Source organism: Amblyomma mixtum, chromosome 10 (genome assembly GCF_055824585.1).
Source record: "Amblyomma mixtum isolate Tamu chromosome 10, ASM5582458v1, whole genome shotgun sequence".
Taxonomy (NCBI): domain Eukaryota; kingdom Metazoa; phylum Arthropoda; class Arachnida; order Ixodida; family Ixodidae; genus Amblyomma; species Amblyomma mixtum.
In genome coordinates this window covers 72936626-72960823 of record NC_143021.1, presented here as the reverse complement: position 1 = coordinate 72960823, position 24198 = coordinate 72936626, and the positions used below count along the sequence as shown (strand labels likewise).

The 24198-nt window shown below is 47.5% G+C and overlaps 1 protein-coding gene across 1 annotated transcript; it reads left to right on the top strand.

The window, feature by feature from the left end:
- Positions 1-6565: 6565 nt before the first annotated feature.
- On the top strand, positions 6566-14285 carry LOC149326110 (uncharacterized). Its single transcript, XM_089564480.1, has 10 exons — positions 6566-7454; positions 8222-8281; positions 8349-8465; positions 8549-8648; positions 9513-9690; positions 10925-11288; positions 11731-11901; positions 12002-12188; positions 12475-12618; positions 14056-14285. The coding sequence occupies exons 1-10, from the start codon at positions 7155-7157 to the stop codon at positions 14283-14285; spliced, it is 1851 nt and encodes a 616-aa protein (XP_089420606.1). The 5' UTR covers positions 6566-7154.
- The last annotated feature ends 9913 nt before the right edge of the window (positions 14286-24198 follow it).

The following is a 24198-nucleotide window of genomic DNA, read 5'->3' as shown; positions in this document are numbered from 1 at the left end:
GCCCTAGCTTGAGGTAGGGAACGGCGTAAACTATTCTGCTTATCACGAAAGCCTGAACCATTCGGCAGAGATCTTTCTCTTTGACTCCCCGTCTTTTGTTAGCTATTCGCCATATGAGCCTGGTTGTCATGTTAATTGTGGACTTAAGCCTGTTTATTGTCTCTGTGTTCTTTCTATTGTCCTGTATTATAAGTCCTAGGACCCTGATTTTGTCAACTCTGGCTACCGGAGTCTCATTTACCAGTACGTGAATGTCTCCTGCGTTGGTATCGCGTTTCCTAGCCCCCTGGATCACCAGAAGTTCGGATTTGCTTGGCGAGCATTTTAGTCCTGCCCATTCCGCGTAATCCTGGACAATATCGATCGCGTGTTGGAGATTTTGTTCTATTTCCCCATCGTTTCCTGTATGCGTCCATATTGTTATGTCATCCGCATATAGCGTATGGTTTATACCTTCGACAGTCTTCAATAGCGGCGGTAGGTTCTTCAACGCCAGGTTGAATAAGAAAGGAGAGAGCACTGAGCCCTGCGGAGTTCCCTTGTCTCCCAGCTTAATATTTTCTGACTGGATGTCTCCTAGATTTATTTCTGCGGTTCTGCCGGTTAGAAAGTCTCTTACGTAATCGTAGGTCCGCTTTCCAGGGGCAATCTCCGCCAGATTAGTTAGTATGACCTCGTGTTTGACGTTATCGAAGGCTTTATGTAGGTCTAGGCCCAGTATAGTTTTGGCGCCCCCATTGTTCGGCGGGTATATGATGTCTGCTTTGAGCTGGAGCATGACGTCCTGCGTGGACAACTTGCTCCTGAAGCCTAGCATCGTTTCAGGAAATACCTCCCTTTCCTCTGCGTATTCCTGCAGTCTGTTTAATATGACATGTTCCATCAGCTTCCCCAGGCAGGACGTTAGCGATATCGGCCTGAGGTTGCCCACTTCAAGTTTCTTCCCGGGTTTTGGAATAAAGATTACTTTAGCATGTTTCCGTTGTGAAGGTAGACTACCTCGTTTCCAGATCTCATTTAGGTCATCTGTGACTGCCGTGACCGAGACTAGATCTAGGTTCCTTAGCATTTTGTTGGTTACCCCATCTGCCCCGCTGCTACAAGGTGTGCCCGCTACTTCTTTTTGTGTTTTACAGTACCAAACAACTTCTATATATATACAGAACACCTGAAAGGCCATGCAGTCTCTCATACAGCCCAGTCTGCTGCAACACACTGACAAAGAGCACTGCAGTATCAAGAACTGTAGAATGGTGCCACAGCTAGCAAAGGAAGACGCATTTAGGAGGCGTTCCCAAAGTAAGCATGCACTTTCTAGCCTCCTGCCATCTACAAACTGCATGCCCGCACTATGAAGTCATACTAATACACTGAAGTGAAGATTCTTCCACACATAAAATAAATTGAAGTAATGCATTTGCACAGCCTAGGGTGTACGGGTGCATTTTGAAAGAAAACTGGGGAAACTGATTAAGGACAAGAGGAGAACCACACGAGAGTTTATTTTTTCTGCACAGTTTTACAAAGGCCTTAGCAGTCTTTGTATTGAAGTAAAAAAAAATAATGACTTCTCAATTAGCACTCTGAACCACCACATGAGAAATTCCCTTTATATTTGTTACATGTTACCTTGTAAAATATTTGCATGGTCTCTCTAAATTATGCTTATTTATTGGAATCACACACCATAAAAGACCTGCTTGCACTGGTTTCAATGACTGTCACATGCCACATTTGGCAATTAACTGATTTCATTTAATTTATTTCATCCTTAGAGTCCCGAGGGCGTTACATAAGGAGATGCTACAGTTGGGGTTAAACACTACAAATAAAAGACAAGAAAAATAATTAAATAAAGAGCTCATATTGCGCGCCATTCACCTTGCAATAAATCCTTGCTCCACTGAGGAACAAATCATGCGGAGCGAATGTGCCTGTAGCCCGCTCTAAAGTTTTTACAGCCAGAAGGAAAACCCCTCCGGATATGTAAAGAAAAAAAAAGAACCTGAAAACCCAGATAAAAAGATGCATGGCACCAGCTGAGATACTAGAGCACATAGCAATTACCAATATTATATCCAGAAACACGTACGCTGGAAGAATGAACAAAGCAATAATGTATAACATATATCTGCACAAACAAAACTAGTTATGTTTACAGTGAAAGAAATTTGTCTTCACCTGCATCAACTCTCCTTAAAGGCATTGCCTTAGGTTACAATATGGCAATATATGACATCTCCGCCAAGGTGGAATGAAACAGAGCCACGCAAGTGTCTTAGCGGAGCTGTCAGAAACCTCTGTGACGCTTAAAAAGATTAATTCCGGATTTCTCCGGCTGCACTCAGCCCCCCGTGCAGACTCCACTCACGGTACACAGCTGTCAGGACCTCCGTGAAAGGGACTGCAGCACCAACGAATCACCTCTGCCTCCATCTTGCGCCAAAAATGCCCGCTTGCACCATTGCACCGACTGGATGCCCTTTCCCACACACCCTGTCCTTTCCGATTAAATGTTTTCACCACCACCACCAACCTAGGTTCTTAACGTTGACCGCCACCACCACCACCGGGTGCGAACGGGCGGGAAGCATTACGGGCGTGGGCAACACTGGCCGTGGCCGCTTAGCTGCTGCGGCCAGCGAACAGAAACATGCTTAAAGGTGTTGTAAAACATGTCAAAAGGCTTTTAAGGTGTATGTGTGCACGCATGTTTTAAAAGATCTCTACACACGTTCTCTTTGAAAAATGCTATTACTTTCACAATAATACATTTGCCCAAATAGATATGTGCTCTCACAAATTTGTCAACAAAGTAGCGCCGCATTGCGTGTTTGAGAATGTGGCATCTTCGCAAAGCTGCTTCCTCTGAGGTGACGTGCAAAGCACTGACTTCGTAGATAAAGGCTTGCTCCTTTCTTGGAGAGTTTGTTTTTGGACACTTACGTTCCCTGTGAGTGTGTGTGTATAGGGCGACATCAGTTGCCGCAATCTATCTTTGTTTTTGTAGAGGGACAGATGTCCCTTTTTGATCGAGAGTCCAAGTAAACTTCGCTTAAATGCTCCATAAAGAAAGAAAGAAAGAAAGAAAAAGAATTGGGGGCGCACTTTGGCTCCCTGAAGTGCTGCAAAGCGAGAACTGTTGATTTACTTTTTCACGTTTTATTTCTTCATTTTATATTTGTTTGTTTCTTATTTGCGTAGTTTGCTACTTTTCACATTTCATTTTTGTTTCCTTTCTTATTTTAATTGTTCGTTTATTTTTCCTGTATTTATTTTTATTCCTTTTATTTTATTTATGAAAGCCATGGATTTACTAGATGCGCCTTTATTCATGCTCAAACTTCAGCCTTCGTGGCGGAGTGGTAGCGTTGCCGCCTCAAATGCCGAAGGCCGTGGTTCGATTCCCAGCTTCGACGCAGTGTTTTGAAGCGAAAAGCTTGACTAAACTCGTCAACACCGCGCTTCGCGTGGGCCACCCCTGGGCGCCGCCGTGGCGCGCCCTTTCCCTCCTCGCCACCCCGTCCGTTCTCCTCCTCGCCACCGGTTTACCCTTCGCCGCTGCCGCGCGGTGTCCGCCGCAGTCCCAAGAGAAGGTTCTTTCGCAAGGCGTTGCGATAACGCGTGAGCGGCGGCGGCTGTAGAAGAGGCGCAGACATTCGCCATGGAAGGAAGAAAAGAAGACCCAGAAGTGATAGCGAGGGAGTTGGGTCAAAAATTCACGGGGCACTTTGACTGTCTAAAGTGCGTAGAGGCGAAAGCGTTTTACGCACCACTTTGACTGCTTCTGTGGCACTGGTGGCGTCACATGTAATTGAGTACTAATTGCTAAGTGACGACAAATCACTAAGTATTGGTTAATTACTGATTTGTGCCTGAATACTAATTAACTGCTAATTAATGACGCTTAAGCTTCGCCTTTAGGAGTGGAACGCGACAGCGTGTTGTAGCGCTGCGAGGGAGTCCACGGAACGCCACCACCCGTTCGGCGCGATGCCTTGCCCTTTGAACGCTTTTGAGGAAAGGAAAGCGCGCAGTAATTCTCTGTCATCTCGGTGGACACCTGAACCGCACCGTAGAGGAACGGAGGAAGTGGGAGTGAAAGAAGAAAGACAAAGACGGCCCGTAATGAAGAAAATGAAAATTGTATTTGAGGAAAGGAAATTACGCAGTAACTGTCTCACATATCTCGGTGGACACCCGTCAAAATTCAGGGGGGCACTTTTTTGACCTAAAGTGCGGTCACTGATGTGTGGTTAAGATGTTAAGCTTCGCCTCTAAGAGTGGAACGCGACAGCGTCTTGCAACGCTTCCAGGAGTCCATAGAACGCCATAGCCCATTCGGTTCTATGCCTCGCTCGTCGGTAAATTGGTTTTTGAGGAAAGGAAATGTATCTGTCTCTCATATCTCGGTGGACACCTAAACCTCGCCGGAAGGGAAGGGAGGAGGATGGGAGTGAGCGAAGACACCGTATTCACTAGACGCACCTTTGTTCTTCTCAAACCATCGAGCTGGCATGGCGGAGTGGATAGCAAGCTCGTCTCACACTCCGAAGACCGGGGTTCTAATCCCGAGCTCGACCAATTCCTTACTCGGTTTTATTTATTTATATGGCCTGACTAGAAAAGTCAGTTAGGCTAATCGAGTAATTAAGCAATTAACTAAACTCAGTCCCACTTACTTGGAGCATCACTATACGATCCCTTCAATTGGTTGCCTGGTTACTAGCCAAAGTACAATTGGCCCCGTTTGAAATTCGCGCACTGTAACGTCACGACCGTTTGGACCAACTGAAAAGCGTTACATATCTGTCGACAACTGCTGCTTACAACGATGAGACATTAAAGGCTTTCGCCTTAAAATCTACATTGCTATCGCGGTGCTCCCACTGCATTGTGCGCGAACTGCGACAGCCATGACGTCAAACGAAGCATAAATGCAGCGTTTCGCTTGTATATCCAGGCTTAACGAGAGCTAAGCCACAGCGAATTTTTTTTTAAGTAGTGACGCCAAAACGCGGCCAAATCTGCTGACACGGCTGCTAATGACACTATTGGCCAAATGTTTAGGGGAATTCCCCAAGGTGGAGTAAATTTCTAATAAGGGAGTAATTACTCATTGGCATCCACCCGAGCGCAGCCATACGGCTACAAAGGAAAGCTATACAGCTTTCTCAGAAACTTCGTAGTTGAAGAAAAATTCGTCCTGGTCCGGGGTTCGAACCCGGGACCACCGCTTCACCGGAGCAGTCACTCTACCAACTGAGCTAACCGAGACGGCAAGCTTTTGGTAGGGCGAGAGCGAATTGATCAATAACTCGAAGTGGGAACAGTGTTGGTCAAATGTTTAGGGGAATTCCCCAAGGTGGAGTAAATTTGTAATAAGGGAGTAATTACTCATTGGCATCCACCCGAGCGCAGCCATACGGCTACAAAGGAAAGCTATACAGCTTTCTCAGAAACTTCGTAGTTGAAGAAAAATTCGTCCTGGTCCGGGGTTCGAACCCGGGACCACCGCTTCACCGGAGCAGTCGCTCTACCAACTGAGCTAACCGGGACGGCAAGCTTTTGGTAGGGCGAGAGCGAATTTTTTTTTCCGGTTAGCTCAGTTGGTAGAGCGACTGCTCCGGTGAAGCGGTGGTCCCGGGTTCGAACCGCGGACCAGGACGAATTTTTCTTCAACTACGAAGTTTCTGAGAAAGCTGTATAGCTTTCCTTTGTAGCCGTATGGCTGCGCTCGGGTGGATGCCAATGAGTAATTACTCCCTTATTACTAATGACACTATGAGGCATTAAAGAATATAAGGTGGAGGGGTCGCTTGGCTGCGGCTGGCCTCGGGAAGTACTTCACGACTGCGCAAGCATAATGTATAGGTGGTGTCCAACTGACGGCGGACATTGCGTCACGGCGCAGCTTTGTCACGTGAATTTGAACTTCCGGGTCTTTTCTGTCGTTTGGTTTGGCGTGCGGTTTCGGTCTTTCTTTTCTTAATACTGGCACTCACATTGCTGGAAAAAGGATGTTGTGCGCTGCCGCAACCTGCAGAAACTTCATTGCAACGGAATGCAACATGTTCCGAGTGCCAGCAAGTACAGGGAACGGCAAGAACAGTGCGCCGTTGCGATCCGCCGGCAGACTGCCTGCGACGGTCAACCCTATGCTGTGCTTCGAGCATTTTGTTGGCGGCAGAGTTTGAGAGCGTTGTGGAAGTTGAAGAATTCGGTAAAGTAGGTTGTTTGTCTCCTTGAGGAGCACCAATTTCTCGCTCGGAAGACTTCGGCTATGTGCCACAACCGTTCTCACATGACGGCGGCAGCACCGCGCGGGCTATGTTTGCAAATATATGCTGTTCGGCCTCCGTCAGTACAGCGTGATAACTTAAGATGTTAAAGGACAGGACGATTATTCCTAGACATTTGCGCTGAATGCGAGTAGCTGGAATTCATAGCTAATACTTAAGGCGTGTGTGGTCACTGCCGTCAGCTGTCGAAACGGCGACACCGCGGCCACGTACGGCGGCATCTGGTTCACTGGCACTGCTCTGGTCGCAGTGTTAAAGGGGCACCGCGACGTAGATTAAGCATGTAGTTTTTATTGTTTATTTGCGGTGGATGGTTCATATTGATGCTGCAACGACCAGTGAGAAAGGCGAAATTGTGACGCTTAATATTTTATTCAGACCCAGAAGTCGACATTTTGCACTGACGCGTGCGGCATCCAACGGCAATCTTTGGAAACGGATGTGACGTTTTTTTTCTTTTGGGCGCTGGCTCAGTGATTGGCTGAACTTACTCCCTGTGCTTTACAAGTTAACTTTCTGCAAGGTGTTGAAAGAAAAATAAACAAAGGATGTTTTATCGTTGTGTGCGCTCGTTTATTGCTGACACAGACATATTTAAAAATCAATAAAATTCACGTGACTTTACCTGCGCTGATCTATTATTTGCTTCAAGCGCTTCAATCAGTAGAGGTCACATATTTCTCTATGCATTTCGAAAGTACCTGAGGTGGTTGATCTATACACTGACGCTTCTGAGCTCTCTCGGCTCTCTTTTTTCATCCATCCCCGCTGCTCCGCAGTTCGCTCTTCGTTATCGTCGTTGTTTTCTTGTTTCATCGATCGCGCATACGTGGTTCTCTACGTGTGCGTGCGATGTCTAAAAGGCGGTGCGCAGCCCCGGGCTCTATGAGCACCGACAATTCGGAGGGAGTTTCGTTTCATCGCTTCCCGGCTTGCGGCGAGCAACGTAGACTGTGGTTAGAGGCCCTTGGTGCGCCCAGCCTAACTGCGCGCAGGGTCTGCTCCCTCCACTTTGACCAGAGTGCCTTCAAAAGTGCGCCCAGTCCTCTCGTAAATGCCTCAACAAAACGCCGACGGCTTCGTTGCGACGCAGCTCCAACGAAAGGCCCACCTGATGCTGTTGCTGCTGAGCAACCTACTGGAGCGCGCGAGGTGAGTACTCAGCTCTTGTATTAAGATGACAATGTGTTATGATTGTTAAAAATTGAGAATTGGTTTTTGAGGAAAGGAAATGTCTCACATCTCGGTTGACACTTGAACCGCGCCGTAAGGGAAGGGAGCAAGGAGGGAATGAGAGAAGAAAGGAAGAGGTGTCATAGTGGAGTGCTCGGGATTCATTTGTACCAGATGGGGATCTTTACGTGCGCCGGCATCGCACACCGCGCGGGCGCCTTTGCGTTTCGCCTCCATCGAAACGCGGCCAGATTCGAACCCGGGAACTCTGGCTCAGTAGCCGAGCTGCGGGTCTGTATTACGATTTCTTCGTAATGCTTGGTGCAGGGGCAACAACGTAATTTACAGTGGCGCTATAAAGATACGCTTGTGCGCCGCCTTAGGGAAGAGCGCAGGTTGAAGTCTTCATTCTCACAAGAAGTCGCAAAGACCGCGACGTAGATTAAGCATGTAGTTTTTATTGTTTATTTGCGGTAGTTTGCTTGAAACCCTCAGTCATGCCCAGAAATTTCACTAACAGTATGAGCTGTGTAAAATAAAAGTACTAATAAGAATAACTTAATATTAAAGTCATAATTCAGGAACAGAACATTGTTCTAGGCTAATTTTAAGGGATGATAAATCTTTGAGAACTTTATTACCATTATGAAACGTGCTGGTCACATGTTTCAAGATTGAAGTGTCGAGATTTACGCATGCTATTCTGGATGGTGTGGTTGATCAACACCTTTGGTGTCACCTTGCAGGACACCCTGGCAGCTGAACTCCATGGAGATGAAGATGCTGTTATGTCACCAGCTGACGATGTGAGTTATCCTATGAGAGGGTATTTCTAGAGCAATACAATTTTGCATCATGTTGTTTTTCCAACAGGAAAGTGGCCTTGAGATTTCCTTGACGTTTGACCAGGGTATTGCTGCCAATGTGGAAATTGCAGCGGACCATATATCAAGCCGTGACGCATGTTCACAATCACCTGATGCAAGCCAGGTGCGTAGGATCAGTGGCAGAGTAACTTTAAAGAAGAAGGAATCATATTAACCCTCTGTTGCACTGATTTATGTTGCTTTCAGCTTGGAGAAATATCCACAGGGGACCACACTTATTATAAAACGTACAGTGATAAAGGTGTACAGACTGATGAAGTGCCTGCCCGAGAGCTGCAGTGCAAAAGTAGGTACTCATTCCAATCTTTGGTATTGGATTGGCAGATTATAATTAGCCATTGTTAGGAATTAATTTTTTTATAGAACTTTTCAGTGCCTCAATACAAGTACCCTTCGAGTAAATGTTGAATGGATCAAATAAAACCACATGTCGTACTGATGTCATTGTTTTAGGGACAACAAGACGGTCTACACACAAGTAAATTTTGACAGTGTGCATGTATACGAGTACAGTTATTACCGAGCATCAGAGAACAAACTGCACAGAGACATCATTTCATCTCCAGATCTCTTGAATGCAGTGTGTGTTTTACAGCTTTAGAAAGTGGATTGGAGGTTTGCATTAGATGCTGAGTTGAGATTATAGTTTGGGTATGAGCACATTCAGGAATAGTTGGCACTGAGGGAGCATCTGTAAGAGCGAATCACAATATGCTAAAAGAAATAATCTTGTCTGGTCCATCATACTTAGATTTTGTAGCAAAGATGCTTCAAAGTTGCGAGTCTTAACAAACTCAGTGAGATGTCTGTGTTCACAAATTCAGTGCATCGCAACCAGAGGGTAGTCTTTGATTGTTTGTAGATTGGGCGGGTGCAAATAATTTGTCTTTACCGAGGCTGCACATGTCTCATTTGTGAGAAATGTGAAGCATTACGGTGCCTAACCAATAACATCCACTGTTCCTTTTATAAGACATTCAGTCTTTCTAACTGAAATGTTTTTGCTTTCCCGTTTTATTGTGTGTTCCTAAAAAAGATCCGCAGCTCATCGCTCAAAGTTAAGTATTGAGGGAAAGATCAGAGGGAGCTTTTAATGTGGTTTAGTTGCATTACCTTAAAAACAAATTGTGCCGCCTTCATTTATTTGCAGGTGTGCAAGCTGGGCTCTCTTTAAAGAGGGTGGTTTCAAAGGCGACACAGACGGAGGAGGGAACACACGATGATTCTGGTGTGCCTGACACCCATGAGACTCCTAGGTGCTCTACACCAAATGCTGCTGGTCTTCTTCAAGGTGCCGAAACTCATGAGCCCTCCTTCGGTTCTTTCATGTAAGGCTTGGTATTTGTACCTTATTGATATAACAGTACAACTTGTTAAAAGTTAGCCCCTGTCACACAGGCAGTCTCAGTGTCTATTGAGTCGCTGGCCATCGAAATTTTCATAATCATCCAGATGCATCACTTTCACACGCCCATTTTCAATGACCATTGAGAAGGCAAATGGTGCTAGGTTTAGCAACACGCATAATAAAATGAGCGAAATATTGGAGTAAGCGCTGTATTTAATTGAAAGTTTGTTCCGTAAACACTTAAAATACTTCAGAGATGAGCACAATCCAGAGACAGCTATAACAGGGCAATTATGCAACCTTCATTTCATACACATTAATTTTTCGCCTTCGAAGCTACTACACATCACATACGAAGCAACTATCACTTCAGCACTTGTAGGGCTTCCTGGCCTGGGTTGCCACAAAGCATGCTGAAGGTGAAAATGAGCAAAACAGAGTGGAAGGCAAGACAAAAACACCGCCAGTTTCTTTATATCCGACCACCGGACAATACAAGAAGCTGTCATTTTGACTACAGAATAAAATTTTTTTCAGAATTGGTTAGTGTAGTCTGACGAGCGTGAGGCTGTTCTCAATGGCCCTGGAGATTCCGATGGTCATTGAAAATCGCCATGTGGAACCGGCCGATCCCCACTGAGTTCGATGTCCCTTGACTTGGTGGGCTTTGAAACTGCCCATGTGATGGACGTATTACTAAGCTGTGCTTGTTTAATGAATTTCTGGCACCTGTAAATATGTAAATATGTAGCTTAGTCGCTTTGGGACGTTAAACCCCATAAACAAACAAATAAACAAAGTAAATATGTAGCAGTGATGCTAATTGTATCCAACACTTCGATTACAGAATGGAGCCTGCTTCTGAGCCATCAATGTCAACTTCAAGAGACCACAATGATTTGACTTATGAGCCTTCATTGGCTGAATCAGTCATGTAAGTAACACAAGTTTTGGGGCAATTTGGTAACATTCTTGCTTCATACCGGCAGCGAAGAAGCACAAATACAAAGAGCAGTGTTTGTCCATGTTTTTGCTTGTTCCTTCCCTTCATGTTTGTGCTTCCTTGCTGCCGTTATGAATCAAGAATGTAAGACTTCATCATTTGACAAAGATGATGTTATGGTACCATTTGGGGAGCACTGCTAGCTTGTGTGAATTGTGTGCTTCCACAGCATATTTCTTATGCCTGTAAATACACTGCTGTTCATTTACAGAGACCAGGCTGCTTCTGAAACATCCGCAGCAGAAAGAAAATTCATTGTTTTTGAAAGCTGTCTTCTTCAGCTCTTCAAAGTGTGCGGTGTATGCCAGGCACCCTGCAAAATTTCCACTGCTGTCTCTGGTTCAGTGCTTCGGGTTGATGGCATCTGCCCATACAAACACAGCATAAGCTGGCATAGCCAACCAATGCTGAAACGAAAGCCTGTGGGTAGCCTGCTCCTCTGTGCTGCTATATGCTTCTCTGGTGCAAGTCCAGAGAAGACATTGAGGCTGCTGAGGCAGGCTAACATTCAGGTGCCATCAACCCGAATGTACTACACATATCAGAGGGTACTCTTCCAGCCCGCCATCGAGCATGTATGTACTGAAAAAAATATTCATTTCTTTCCTTGGCTTACAAATTTTTGTTCACTTTGTAAACAAAGATGTAAAAAAAGACTTGTGGAATGCATTTTTGTGTGGGATATTGTTTTTATAAAAGTTCACAAGCCCCTGAGCATTCCAAACCTCCACAGGGCATGAGAATGTAATTTCTGCTCACTAGTGCAGTGAAGCTGGACTGCACATTGTAGCAGCGCCCCAGTTGCAGAAGAACTTACAACACCACCAGTCATGTTGTCCATCTAGGTTTTTTGTGATGCTCTGCATGTTGCTGTAATTCCAAACGAAATAAGCTTGATTATTAAGCCGACTAATGAGACATGAGGCGGTGCTTGTTGTATGTCTCCAGAAACTCGGGTCATTAAGTGAAATGAACTTTTGATTTCGGGTATGCACAGGCAATTTAATTATGTTCCAGGTGTGGGAGGCTGAACAAAAGAATGTTCTGCGCAGCCTGAGTGGCCAAGTAGAGTTGGCAGGAGATGGCCGTTGTGACTCCCCTGGATTTTGCGCCAAATTCCTGACTTATACTTTCATGGACATTTCGACCAGCAAAGTCGTTCGCTTTGTCCAGGTGCAGCTTGGAGAGGTTGGTTCTCAGTTTTTTGTGATTTTCAAAAACATTCTGACTGGCACATTTCACTCATGTTATCTTTGCTAAACATTGAACTGCTGTAAATACTTTCCAGAATGACCAGGTCAAAGCAAGCAGTTGCATGGAAAAGTATGGCCTGGTGAAGGGGCTTGAGGACCTGAAAAAACACGACATAATGGTGACAACCCTCACTACTGACAGGCACCCAGGAATTAAAAAACATATGCGCATCAATGAGCCTGGCATTGACCACAAATTTGACACATGGCATGTAGCCAAGAGTAAGTAATGAAGCTGATATCGTTTTTTTCAGTCCCTTGCACGAAAATTTCCCCTAACCCTTAGAATTGCATTGTGCAAGAATGTCTGCATTGCTTATAGTTTTTATTTTGTGTTCATATGGTGCGGTGGCAATAGAGTAACCTCCCTGCTGAATATCTTGTGCAGTGAGGATTGTAGCTGCTCCATCCTTGTAACAGTTTTGTGCTTTTTGGCCAAAGACCACAGTGGCTTATCGAAAACAATTTGAAGATATTTTGCAATAATTTCTTGTGATCTTATTCACAGTGATCAAAAAACGGCTTACAACCGAAAGCAAGAAAGCTGCCTGTGCTGGCCTTGAAGACTGGATACAGCCAGTGGTAAACCACCTGCACTGGTGTGCAGCTGTCAGTGCGGGGGATGGACAGTTGTTGGTAGCCATGTGGAAAAGTAAGCAAATTTTGGTGAAATTCTTTATGGCTAAAGACTGAAGTATTTGTGGAAGCAGTGTTCTGATTGAGCAGCTAAAAGCAGCGTAGCGACAACAGACTAGAGAGAAGAAGAAGCACTGACTAACGACTGAAGGTTCATTGAAGAAATGCAAATAATGTAGTACAATCTCCAGCACAACCAGGACACGTGTGGCTCCCTAAACACATTATCTAATCATGAGAATCGAGACATTCAACCTCACAATCATGAAGGAGCACTGAAGCTGTGCTTACAGACGTGTCATCATTCACACGGATTTAACAGGCCTCACATATTTCTCTTGTTATTATGTCCCTATGCCTGCACATAACTTTGATTTCTTTGAAAACAGGTGTGCACAATTTCTTATCCGGGGAATCAGGGATATTATTCAAGTGGCAATCCCTGTAATGTAGGACAAGGGATAGACAACAGGGAACATTTTAACGACTTATTATGCTGCCGCAGACAGGTGTTTACACAATTTCCGGTCTGCCCGATACATCTCTTACCACAAAAAAATTCAACATCATACACTAGCCTTTCAGCACATGGCACGAACATAGTCTGGTGAATTATGTTGCAGGCACCGTGTGTTTTTTTTGTTTTGTTTTTTAGCCTTTGCTCTCCTATCGACGGTGGCGCATATCTCCCCAAGTTTTTTTGGTGCTGAGAACAGCACTTGAGTACCATATCTGGTGCCTACATTTTTTAATCTATGGGACAACTGATGAATGTAGGGGATAACTGCATGCCTCCTCGTACCAGATGACTCTGTGAATGGCAGTTCTTGAAAGATTTCAGTTCCTTTAAGATATCTGTTGCATGCAAGCAAGGTTACCTCTTCCAAAAAGCATGCAAGCTTCTCGGCTATTAGTCTGTGCACTCCCATTCTACTTCCCGGTGCGTTACCACATATGTCCAGAGAAATGTTGTGTATGTAGCTCACGATCTCTCTGACCTCTACACCGACTGCACTCTTCTCGAACTCCTTCCGTGTTGTACAGGACAAGTCACATATTTTAAATATCTATTCTCATCCTAGAGATAACCTCACTGCTGCGTTTGAAGCAATTGACGGGGCCATCCAAATAGCAGGCTCTGCTCTTATAGTGGCAACGGGTGATTTCAATGCACCACACGTAGACTGGGGATATAATAACACTCGCAAGGGCACCAGCGTCTTTCAATGCACTCAGCAAAACAGGCCCACCCTAGTCACTGACTGCACACTACCCACACGCAGTGGCAACAGTGTGAGCAGAAACACCAGCCCAGATCTCACTTTTACTACGAACGTCTGTCAAGCTAACTGGCCTTGCATGGGAATCAACGTTGGCAGCGATCATTATGTCCTATGAATTACACTGCCGTGTGCCAGTTTACGGCCACAGTTCCACCTTACACCTATTGTAGACAGGGACAAATTTCACAGAATTAGAGACCAAAACCCGGAACCAGAAATTCAGGACTACATGGACTGGGTTTCCAAGCTCCAACGGGACATAGCTCTTGGCAAAAAAGTGGCCCCGGCAGAACATATTGGCGACCCAGTAGACAGCATGCTACTCCACCTGTGGCGGTCTGTCAGAATTTGGAGAAACAATGGCTCAAACGCTCCAGATCATCGCCGAACATGCAGCTGAGCTGTCCTCACAGCAATAGAATCAATTATGCAGCCGACCAGACGGCACTCTCCGCATGAAGAACTCGTGGTCCCTCCTCCACCGTATGTTAAACCAGTGTTCCTTTTGGTCGGAAAATAATAAACAAATCACCAAACTCCTGCACGAGGTGGAGAAACAAGGGCAAGACCTTGAAGCAGCTCTTAAAGCCGCGTACTTCCCCGACCTAAAGCAGGAACAATTACCGACCTACAAAGGAACTCCCAATTCAGACTCGCTCCCATCACAGAGGCGGAGGTATGGGCTGCCCTGGGGCGGCTTTGCACCATATCCATCGCAGTCACGGCCCCTTTTCTTCTCTCAGTTGTAACCTGCGGTGAAATCTCTCACTGCCACATGTATCCTAGCACCAGACATATTTCTGAACTGCCCAAATAAACCCAAGCCATCGTGGCAAGGATCAGGACATCAGGAGCGATAGGAGGCTGATCTGCGCAGCTTGCTGCCGGAGGTACAGCTTCTGACAATAGGCTGTGCCCGAGCAGTCGCCAAAACTCAACAGTGCCTGGCCAACTAGAGCGGCCCGAGGGCCCATTGTCGTCCTGCTTCCTCTTTTTCCATCCCCTCCTCACTTGGTTCCTTCTTGAACCAATAAAGTTACCTACCAACCTCTTCCGGAAAAAACTGCCAATTTTAATCTTTGAACCTGCTGGCGAAAACTATTCTCCATTCCATGCACACAGGTTTTTGAAAGTGCCGACCCCAAACATGCGAAGGCTATTTCACATTTAACCAATTTTGATTGAACATTGGTTCTGAGCCATGATCAAGTCTGCTGGTCTTTTCAGCAGCGCTCAGAGAAGCCATTGCTTGGTTATCGCTCAGCTGTTTTCAAAGAGATCAGAGTTATTTGCAGGCATAGGGACAAAATAACAAGAGAAATATGTGAGGCCTCTTAAATCCATGTGAATCATGACTCGTGCATAAGCCCAGCTTCAGTGCTGCTTCATGTCTGCAAGGTTGAATGTCTTGATTCTCACGATTAGATGATGTGTTTAGGGAGCTGCAAGCGTCATGGTTGGGTTGGAGATTGTACTGTATTATTTGTGTTTTTTCAATCAACCTTCAGTTGTTAGTAAGCGCTTGTCCTCGTTCTCTCTTGTCCGTCATTGCTTCACAGTTTTTATTTCTCCAATGATGCACCAACTCATTCAGGCTCCGGTTCTGCAGTGCTCTGATGTGCAGCATTTAACATGCTTTAATTCAGCTTCTGCATGAATGCGATCAGTATGTTTTTATAGGCTTTACATAGCTTTTGAATTTCTTTGTGAGGCTTGCAGTGTAAACTGTGTCAGTGATTTTCTTCAGACAGTTAAGATATAAGTGATAATACGGGTCCAGGATGTAGAAAATCATGAAATTTCCACACTGTACAGATAAATTAAGCCCCTGTTTGCTGAAATGTGCGCTTATGTATAGGTTGGTTGCGCTCTTACAAGTGCTTGAAAATGCTTTTCTGCTTTCTAGAATGCCTATGAATATCATGCCTGTTCTGATGATCACCTACACTTGCACTGACTGCTGTCCTTTTTATAGCTCCTATCCTGTTCATTTTTTTGTACGGGGGAGAGAGTGAGGGAGCTTAATCCAACTTTTTCCTGCATTACGAGCACAGCCCAGTGCCCAAATGGCAATGCTTATGCGTTTTTTCAAAAGGTTTAATTGCCAGGTTTCGGGAAGAGGGGGAGGGGGTGGGGGAATGTAAACATAAGTTCTCTTGCAACACCCAGTGTGTTGTGATGAAATTTATCCCTAAAAATTTTTTTGGTATGCTCAATCATGTCATCAATGTGCACAACGGTCATGGTGATGCATACCCAAGGTGCCTGCATGGTGACATACCAAATGGGAAGTGGTTACTGCCAGGTAAAGTTACACTTGTGACGTCATTATGCAGTCTACTGCAAAAAGAAAAATTTTCAGGTACACCAGCCTATGCACGTCTTGTGGCAGTAACCATGGATAAGTTGCTGCTCAGAGACATCGAGCAGCTGTCTTCTTTCGGCCAGACATCTGGCTTGGAATCATACCATAGCATTATCATCAGGTTTGCCCCCAAGTCCGTAGCGTTCACACCCGAGATGATGTGTGCAAGGTATGTTCAAAGTATGAGATTTCAATATGCACAAAGGTCAAGCAGAGCTTGTCCTGTCTAGAAATAGAACATTAATTGAGCTGTGTGATTTTCAGAACACAGCTGGCAGCTCTACACCAGAATGAAAATGCAGGCCGCGCACAAGCACTCAAAGCAAGGGGCGAGGCAAAATGGAAACGAAAGATGCTACGAGCAAAAAAGGGTGAAGAAGTTGTTTGCCCTGTGAAGACAGAGACAACCTATGGTATGTAGAGCAAAGTGCACTGTGCAGTTAGTAACGGCAGCCTTTTACAGCTTACGTTGACAAGCTTATTGAAGAGATGCTGCACCATTGTGCAGCATCTGCTTCCTTCAAAAAGGCCTGCAGTGAGCAAAGGAGGAGCTGTGCTGCAAAGCTGCCAATGGTGCAGCTGAAGCAAGCAAGACGATCCAAGGCCGAGCTGGTGACTATGCACCGGTCCCGGTTTGGAAGGCACACACTGGCTCATCAAGAAAATTCACTTGATGCATGAGTTGCAAGTTCAGTTTATCCATTTCAACATGCTGGTTTATGGTTTACGGGGGTTTATCGTCCCTAAATGACTCAGGCTATGAGGGACGCCGTAGTGAAGGGCTCTGGAAATAGCGACCACTGGGGTTCTTTAGCTTGCACTGACATCGCACAGTACACGGGCCTCTAGAATTTCCCCTCTATCGAAATTCGACCGGCGCGGCCAGAATTAAACCTGCATCTTTTGGGTCAGCAGCTGATGCCATAACCACTGAGCCACCATGGCGGCCCATTTGAACATGAGGATGTGTGCATCATTGTATGCTGTGGTACTTATCTCCACAGTGGAGCAAAAATAACTCATCAGTGGCTACCTGTACTCGGTGTGAACAGTTCAGTGCACTACTGACCATATTCGATGTCTTGTGTTCACAGAGCACTTCGCTTTCGGTCTCAGTATGCAATTATACCCAGCAATACAAATAACCCTTTCTTTGCATATTATGGTTTTGACTGCTGCTGTGGTCATTAGCCGGCGGTAGTCTATGCAGAATCGAATGGAGCCGTCCTTTTTCTTGACGAGCACGACTGGAGAGGCCCACGGGCTGTGAGAGGGCTGGATCACGCCGCGGTTTAGCATATCGCTCACCTGTTCATCAATGATGCGGCGCTCGGCGGAGGAGACGCGATAGGGGCGTCGGCGCAAGGGTCCATGGGTGCCAGTGTCGATATGGTGGCGAACCGCTGTTGCACGACCCAACGGTGCTTGAGGAGAGTCGAAGGATGCGCGGAAGCGCTGCAGCAAAGCGATGAGCTGGGCGCGGTGGTGAGGTGGTAGAGCGGCATCGACAGAATGGGAAAACATATCCGGGGAGGACGGGTCGGCGACGTCGGCGGGAGGGGTGAGGGCGTTGATGTCATGGGCGTCAGGGTCATCAAGGACAGGAGAAGCATCGTCGAGATCGATGACATCAACCGTGCCAAGCGATTCTCCCCGAAGTAAAGTTGTGGGGAAAGGCAACGGGTTCGCGACGTACAGAGCGCCACAACCACCAGAAAGGGTGAGCACGGCATGAGGGAGCAAAACAGACTTGCAGTGCGCACAAAGAGGAGAGGGTGAATAAAAAACAGTAGCGTCAGAGAGGGCAGCACAAGTCAGCGGCACAAGAACAGAAGAGAAAGCTGGCACGTCGACGTCGTCAGCGGCGGTAACAGGGGCGGCGTCCACAAGAGCATCACACAGCGGCGACAAATCAATTTCAGCACGTGCACAGTCAAAGATGGCGCGATGCGCGGACAGAAAGTCCCACCCGAGGATGATGTCATGAGAGGAGCGGGCGAGAACGAAGAACTCAGTGGTGTAGGCGAGACCTTGGATGACGAGGCGGGCAGTGCACGCTGCGAGAGGGCGAATGGGGTCAGCGCTGGTGGTGCGAAGCGAGAGGTCAGAAAGCGGCGTCATCACTTTTAATTTGCGGCACAAGTTGCGACTAATGATGGACACGGCAGCACCAGTGTCAATAAGCGCGTCAACAGTAACACCTTCAACGATCACTTCAGTAACGTTCATAGGACCGGCGATAGTGCTTGAGACGGTCGTTGACGGCGCAGTTCTTGCCTCCGGAACTGCGGCACCTAGTTTTCCGCTTGAAGTGGTGGGGACCGGCGGCGCATAGGAGAGAGCGAACGGCGTCGAGGAGACGGTGACCGATGGCTTCGGTTGTAGGAGTCGGAGCGAGGCGGAGAGGGATTCTGAGGCGGCAGAGGAGAAGTGACAGGGACGGAAGGCAACGGAACGTCGTACGTCGGTGGGCGCCCGTAGTCGTAAGGACGGGATCCGCGTGTGCGACACCAGCAGGCCACATGACCAGCGAGGCCGCAGGCATAGCAAATCGGGCGGTTATCTGGGGTGCGCCACGGATTCACAGGGCGGGGACCAGTGTGAGGCAGAGGATGGTGAGTGAGTGGCAGTGCAGGGGCGAGCTGCTGCTGAGGGTGTACGTTGACAGGTGGCGCATAAGCAGGCATAACCGGCTGAGGTCGTGGCCGGGCGACTGCTTCAGCATATGTCAGCGGTGCAGTGACCAGAGGGGGTGGATTAGCAGGCGGCAGGACCTCAGCTACCTGCTCCTGGATGACACGCTGAATAGAGGGCGACAGCGATGGCGTTGGAGCGGGTTGGCAGGTAACTAACGATAATTGACGAGCGACCTCCTCCTGCACAAACTGCTTGATGTGCTGAAGAAGTGTCGGCTGATCATGGGCAGGACTGCCGGCTGCCAAGCTCGAAATGGTGTCGTCCGAGCAAGTGGTACGCATGGGCGTCCGGAGGGGGGGGGGCAAGGGGGGGCGGCTGCACCCCCCTGGAAAATCACTCACTCGAACCGTGAGTGATGGCCGCACGCCAGGGGCGGTGGTGCGCTCAGTCAAAAGGGTAAAAGCAGCCCCGCATGGTCACATCTGCGAAATGCCGCGTCCGGGCGTGCGTCGTTACGCCGTTTTCAAACCACGCCATCGTTAGCTCTACTGAAGGGCGACCTGTTCCAGACATACAGCGGCACCGGCGAGCATGTGTTTCGAGCCGCCTTGAGACGGGTGTCTGTTTCTTTGATCTCTAGAGAGATAGCGACACGGAGGCAGACAGTGCACGGGGCATCTTGTTTTCGCCTATCGTTACGCCGGTCACCGATGAATTCTTAAGGAGGGAAGGACAAATCAGCCGTGTCCACCCCCGCTTTGTCGGGCTGCTCCGGGCCAAGCGGGCGATGAGTTGGCGCCGCCGCCGCTCGCTGTCTCCTCCGATCCACGGGTAGCGCAGTTCGGTAGAAGCGCCGCTTTCAGAATCTCCGGCAAAGGGGATTAGCTGCTTTTGTTCACGGCGACGCAGTCTCCCGAGGCGCCCCCACACCAGCGTTCTTTGCGTCTTCTGCGAAAACCGGCGCCTTTGGTCAACGCAGCCCGATGGCGCCTGCCTGGCTCGCCTGTCACCTCTGGCTGGGCCTCAAATCACAACAGCGCCCATGTACTGTGCGTGTCAGTGCATGGTAAAGAGACCCAGGTGGTCGACATTACCCGGAACTCTGTACTACTCCATCCCTCATAACCTGAGTCGTTTTGGGGCTCTGAACCCCATAAAAACACAAAAACAAATTTTCCGACCGGAGTGGCGAGTGTCCCTTCCCCTCGGAAGTTGCGCGGCGTTCCTTTCACCCCCAGAGTGCGCATTCGGGGATACTGCGGCAAGTAAGCCCTTGCACGTGTGCGCGCCTCTGTGTTTGTGCTTGGGTGTTTTTAGTGGCCGGTTGTCAGCGAAGCTGAGAACAACCAAGACAGCGGACGAGAAAACGACGAGCGGCGAGCAGTGTGTGTGCGGTTGCTCGACTGTGCGGATGCGCAAGCAAGATGGAGCGAGGTGTATGAAGCTGCGAGCGTGCATTTATCTTGTAAATAAGTTTTCGTTGTATATATAGTCATCTTATGTTTTCAATGTACGCGTTCAACAGCTTTTCCAATCCATGTGTATGATGAGTGTGCACCGAGAGCGTGTAATGAAGCACAGAAGTGAATTTATCACACGTGTAATTACGCAATTCGCCCAGAAAAATCCGAGGCGCCTACAGTTGCTGTTCAAGGAAGACTGACTGAGTGACTGTAGTTGCGTGTTTGTGAACATATTGTGCTGTGTGCTGGTCATCAATCCGGGTGAGTCGAGAACCCGTATGCAGAAAGACTGAGCACTCTTCTCCACGAAGTGATATAGCATCTTTTTGCATTTTTTTATTAATTTTAGTTGTTTCTTCGTTGAAAAACTCCAATGTACCTCTCCTAGCCGCGCTTTAATTTGCTGTTTGTAATTTTTCTTTCATGTGTGCATTTTGTTTAATTTTTATTTACATATAAATAAATAAATTTACTCCGCAAATAGCGCCTTTTTGCTACGAACATACCCCCCCCCCCCCGGGGCACCAACGGGACCCCCCCCTGCAAAAAATTCTGCGGACGCCCTTGGTGGTACGGCGGGTGACATGTCGCTGCTTGCGGAGCTCATCGTAGCTCTGACACAAAGACACCACGTCGGAGACGGTTCGGGAATCTTTAGACAACAACATTTGAAATGCATCGTCCTCAATCCCTTTCAGAATATGTCGGATTTCATCAGCCTCGCTCATAGATGGATTGAGCCGCTTACACAAATCAACGACGTCCTCGATATAATTTGTGAAGTTCTCGCCGTTCTGCTGGGCACGACTGCGCAACCGTTGTTCAGCACGAAGTTTTCGGACAGCGGGGCGGCCGAAGACGTCAGTCAGGCTGGTTTTTAGAGCCGCCCAGGTAGTAAAATCCGCTTCGTGGTTGCGGAACCACAAATTGGCGACATCGGTCAAGTAGAAGATGACATTCGTGAGTTTTACGACGTCATCCCACTTGTTGTAAGCACTCACGCGTTCGTAGGAGGCCAGCCAATCTTCTACATCGGTGTCGTCAGTGCCGCTGAAAATCGAAGGGTCGCGCTGACGGACGGCACCGGAACAGACGACAGCGGTGGGGACAGGTTGGGCCGAAGTTTCGGTTGTCGTGGTAGAGCCTGGTAGCCTGGGCATCGTGGCGTAGCTCCAGGAGAAGAGCAAGCAGCACCTCCACCAAGTGTAATGAGACGACTCGCACAGGTAGTGTGGACGGCCACAGTCCTTGTTCCAGCAGTGCTTCTCAGCAGGCCGGCGTTCGCAAGCGCGCACCAGAGCTTGTTGGAGCTTCGTCAACTTTGTCTTCTTCCTCTCCTTCATCGGCGCTAGCCGCTGGGGCAGCAAACCCCAACTCTCTTTCTTACAACTACAACATTTTTTTGTGTGTTAATGCTGTTGGAAAGGATTTTACTTCTACATCAAGGTAGTTCTACATTGTACAGGGTCGTCCACTCTTAGTTAGAATGCGCTAGCGCATGGCCGCACTCTTCAGAGGGCCACCGCGTGCGACACAGTCGCTCATCGCAGCAAAGTGACGCAGGAGAAGGTGTACCTGTACGCGGTGCTTCGCGTCGTCTGGCACTTCGCTTCGATGCGCAGTCGTTTCGGACGCAGTGACCCTCCAAAGAGCATGGCCATGCGCTAGCGCATTCTAACTAAGAGTGGACGACCCTGTACGTAAATTAAGAAAAGAATTTATTTTCTGCACTCCGCTCACAATTCAGGATATTTGAATCCTTGGTATTGTGGCGATGGAAACATTTTTCTGATCATCCACACAGCACATGATGGTATGACTTTTCGATTTCCCTGGCCAAGCCGGCCCCACATCCATCTTGTGAATTGCCGGTATGCCGTGTATCGATATTTCCTGTAATGAATAAAATGATGTGCTTTCTTTCACTCTGCAACATGGAGGTCAGAACGTGCATAAGGGCAGTGGCAACCATTATTGTGCTGTATTTTAGTCTAAATATATATCATGCAATTGCCCTGTTTGCTAGGTTACAGCTCAAGGATACATTTGGCACATGTGACTTTTCAAGGCATTGACAGCGCATAACAGTGTCTGTTGTTAACAACATGAAACTACCTTGCTTTGAAAGTACACTGTTGCTTTATGTGTCTTAAAATGTATGAATAAAAAATTTCATCTACTTTCCAACCATGTGCAATGTTTTCTTTGGATTTCCTTTTCAGTTGTGAGGACCTAAAGTACAGTTTGAGGCCAGCAAAACAGAAAGGCTATGCTTTATCACTGCAGCTGCCTATGCAGGGCAGAGAAAATATTCAGCGAAAGAAACTTATGTCTGAAACCGCCAGCCTACCTAGAATTGGAGTCGACAGATCACTTTAAATAAAGGTGTTCTGTCTGACTAATCAGTGTCAGCTGTTGCTGAACTTTTCGGCGCGGGGCACCCGTGAACTAAACGCGTGGCTGTGCAGGGACCTGTACACTGGGGTCGTAAAAAATTTGGACGCGGCATTCGTTATTGCTCGAGCAAACAAGTGAGCAGCCGTTTCGGCAACACACACAAGCGATTAATGCACTCACATGCGCCACTGGCCCAGGAACTTTTTTTTTGTGCAGCCAGTGGTGCATGTGATTGATCGGTACATATAACTGCCGCGCTACCGCCATATTTTTATCTGATGAAATTGCCTGCGAATTTAGTTACTCGTATCATTGCCAGTTTGTACACCTGTTATGTTTGTTTTCATCAAGCCAGATCCTGTCGACAAGCTTTCTGCAACCCTAGCTTTAAATGCACACCATCGACGTGCGCTATAGTTATTTAAAAAAAAGCGTTACTCGCATGGGGCGGTCAGTTAAGAAAACCTATGCGCCCGCTGACCGCATGCTCTCATGTGATGCGGCCGCAATAAATATGACAACAGAAAAGATAACCTACTTGCTCTTCGCCCCTCTCGATCAGCTCGCAGTACGCATCTAAACAAAGAGTAAAAAAACATTCGCACGTCGCGTTGCGTGCTGTGCACTGTCCCGGCAGCACAGCCGCCGTAGGCACCGCCCGCATTGACACCTGCAGTCACGGAGAAATCGTGTGAATGCCGGCCGGCCCCAAGAACGAAATTTATGAGCTGTTATTTGATACTCACCAATCCGTGCCATCGCCAAACAAAGGGTGCTGGGCCTGCTTCAACGTCCAAGCCGCCAGCCTCGTGGTGTACCGGACTAGGCGATGTCGGCTCTTCGGTCGGTGTATCCGAGTATGGTACGATGCGCAGCGCATCGCTGCGTCGCAGGAGCTCGCATTCGATGGGTGATAGGTCGGAAATGCTCATTTCCCTTTGAGGTCTCGAAGTGCAGGCGACAGGCGTACAACAGTGCGAGGGTGTAGGGAACGAGGGCGTCTGCTACAAACCCACGTGTCTGTTGTTGCTATGGAAACGACGCCGTCAAAAAGCGCGGATGTCGGTTGTCCTGGACAGGCCACTATTGTGCCGAAGCTTCCGCTACGTCAGTGTCAGGTCGTGCTCCCATTGGAAGCGCTCATTTCGTCCACTGGGCGAGTGAAATGGGCAAGGGAATCCCTCCCAAACGGGGTGTTTTCGTTTGCTTGTATTTTGAATTTTGTAAATTCAATAACTCCCGTTTCTGCGCACTGATTTCTGTAATTCTTTTTGAACTGACATCGGGACGGTACAAAGAACCTAGTGGAAGGCAAAAATGAGCTGCTAAAAAACGTCGCAGTGCCCCTTTAAGGCATGTTTACGAGCACTTGTAAGAGTTATAAATTGTTCTATGAGGCCATTTTCGCTAATTTCATGCTCAAACTGAAACACGTTTTCACCACCCACGAA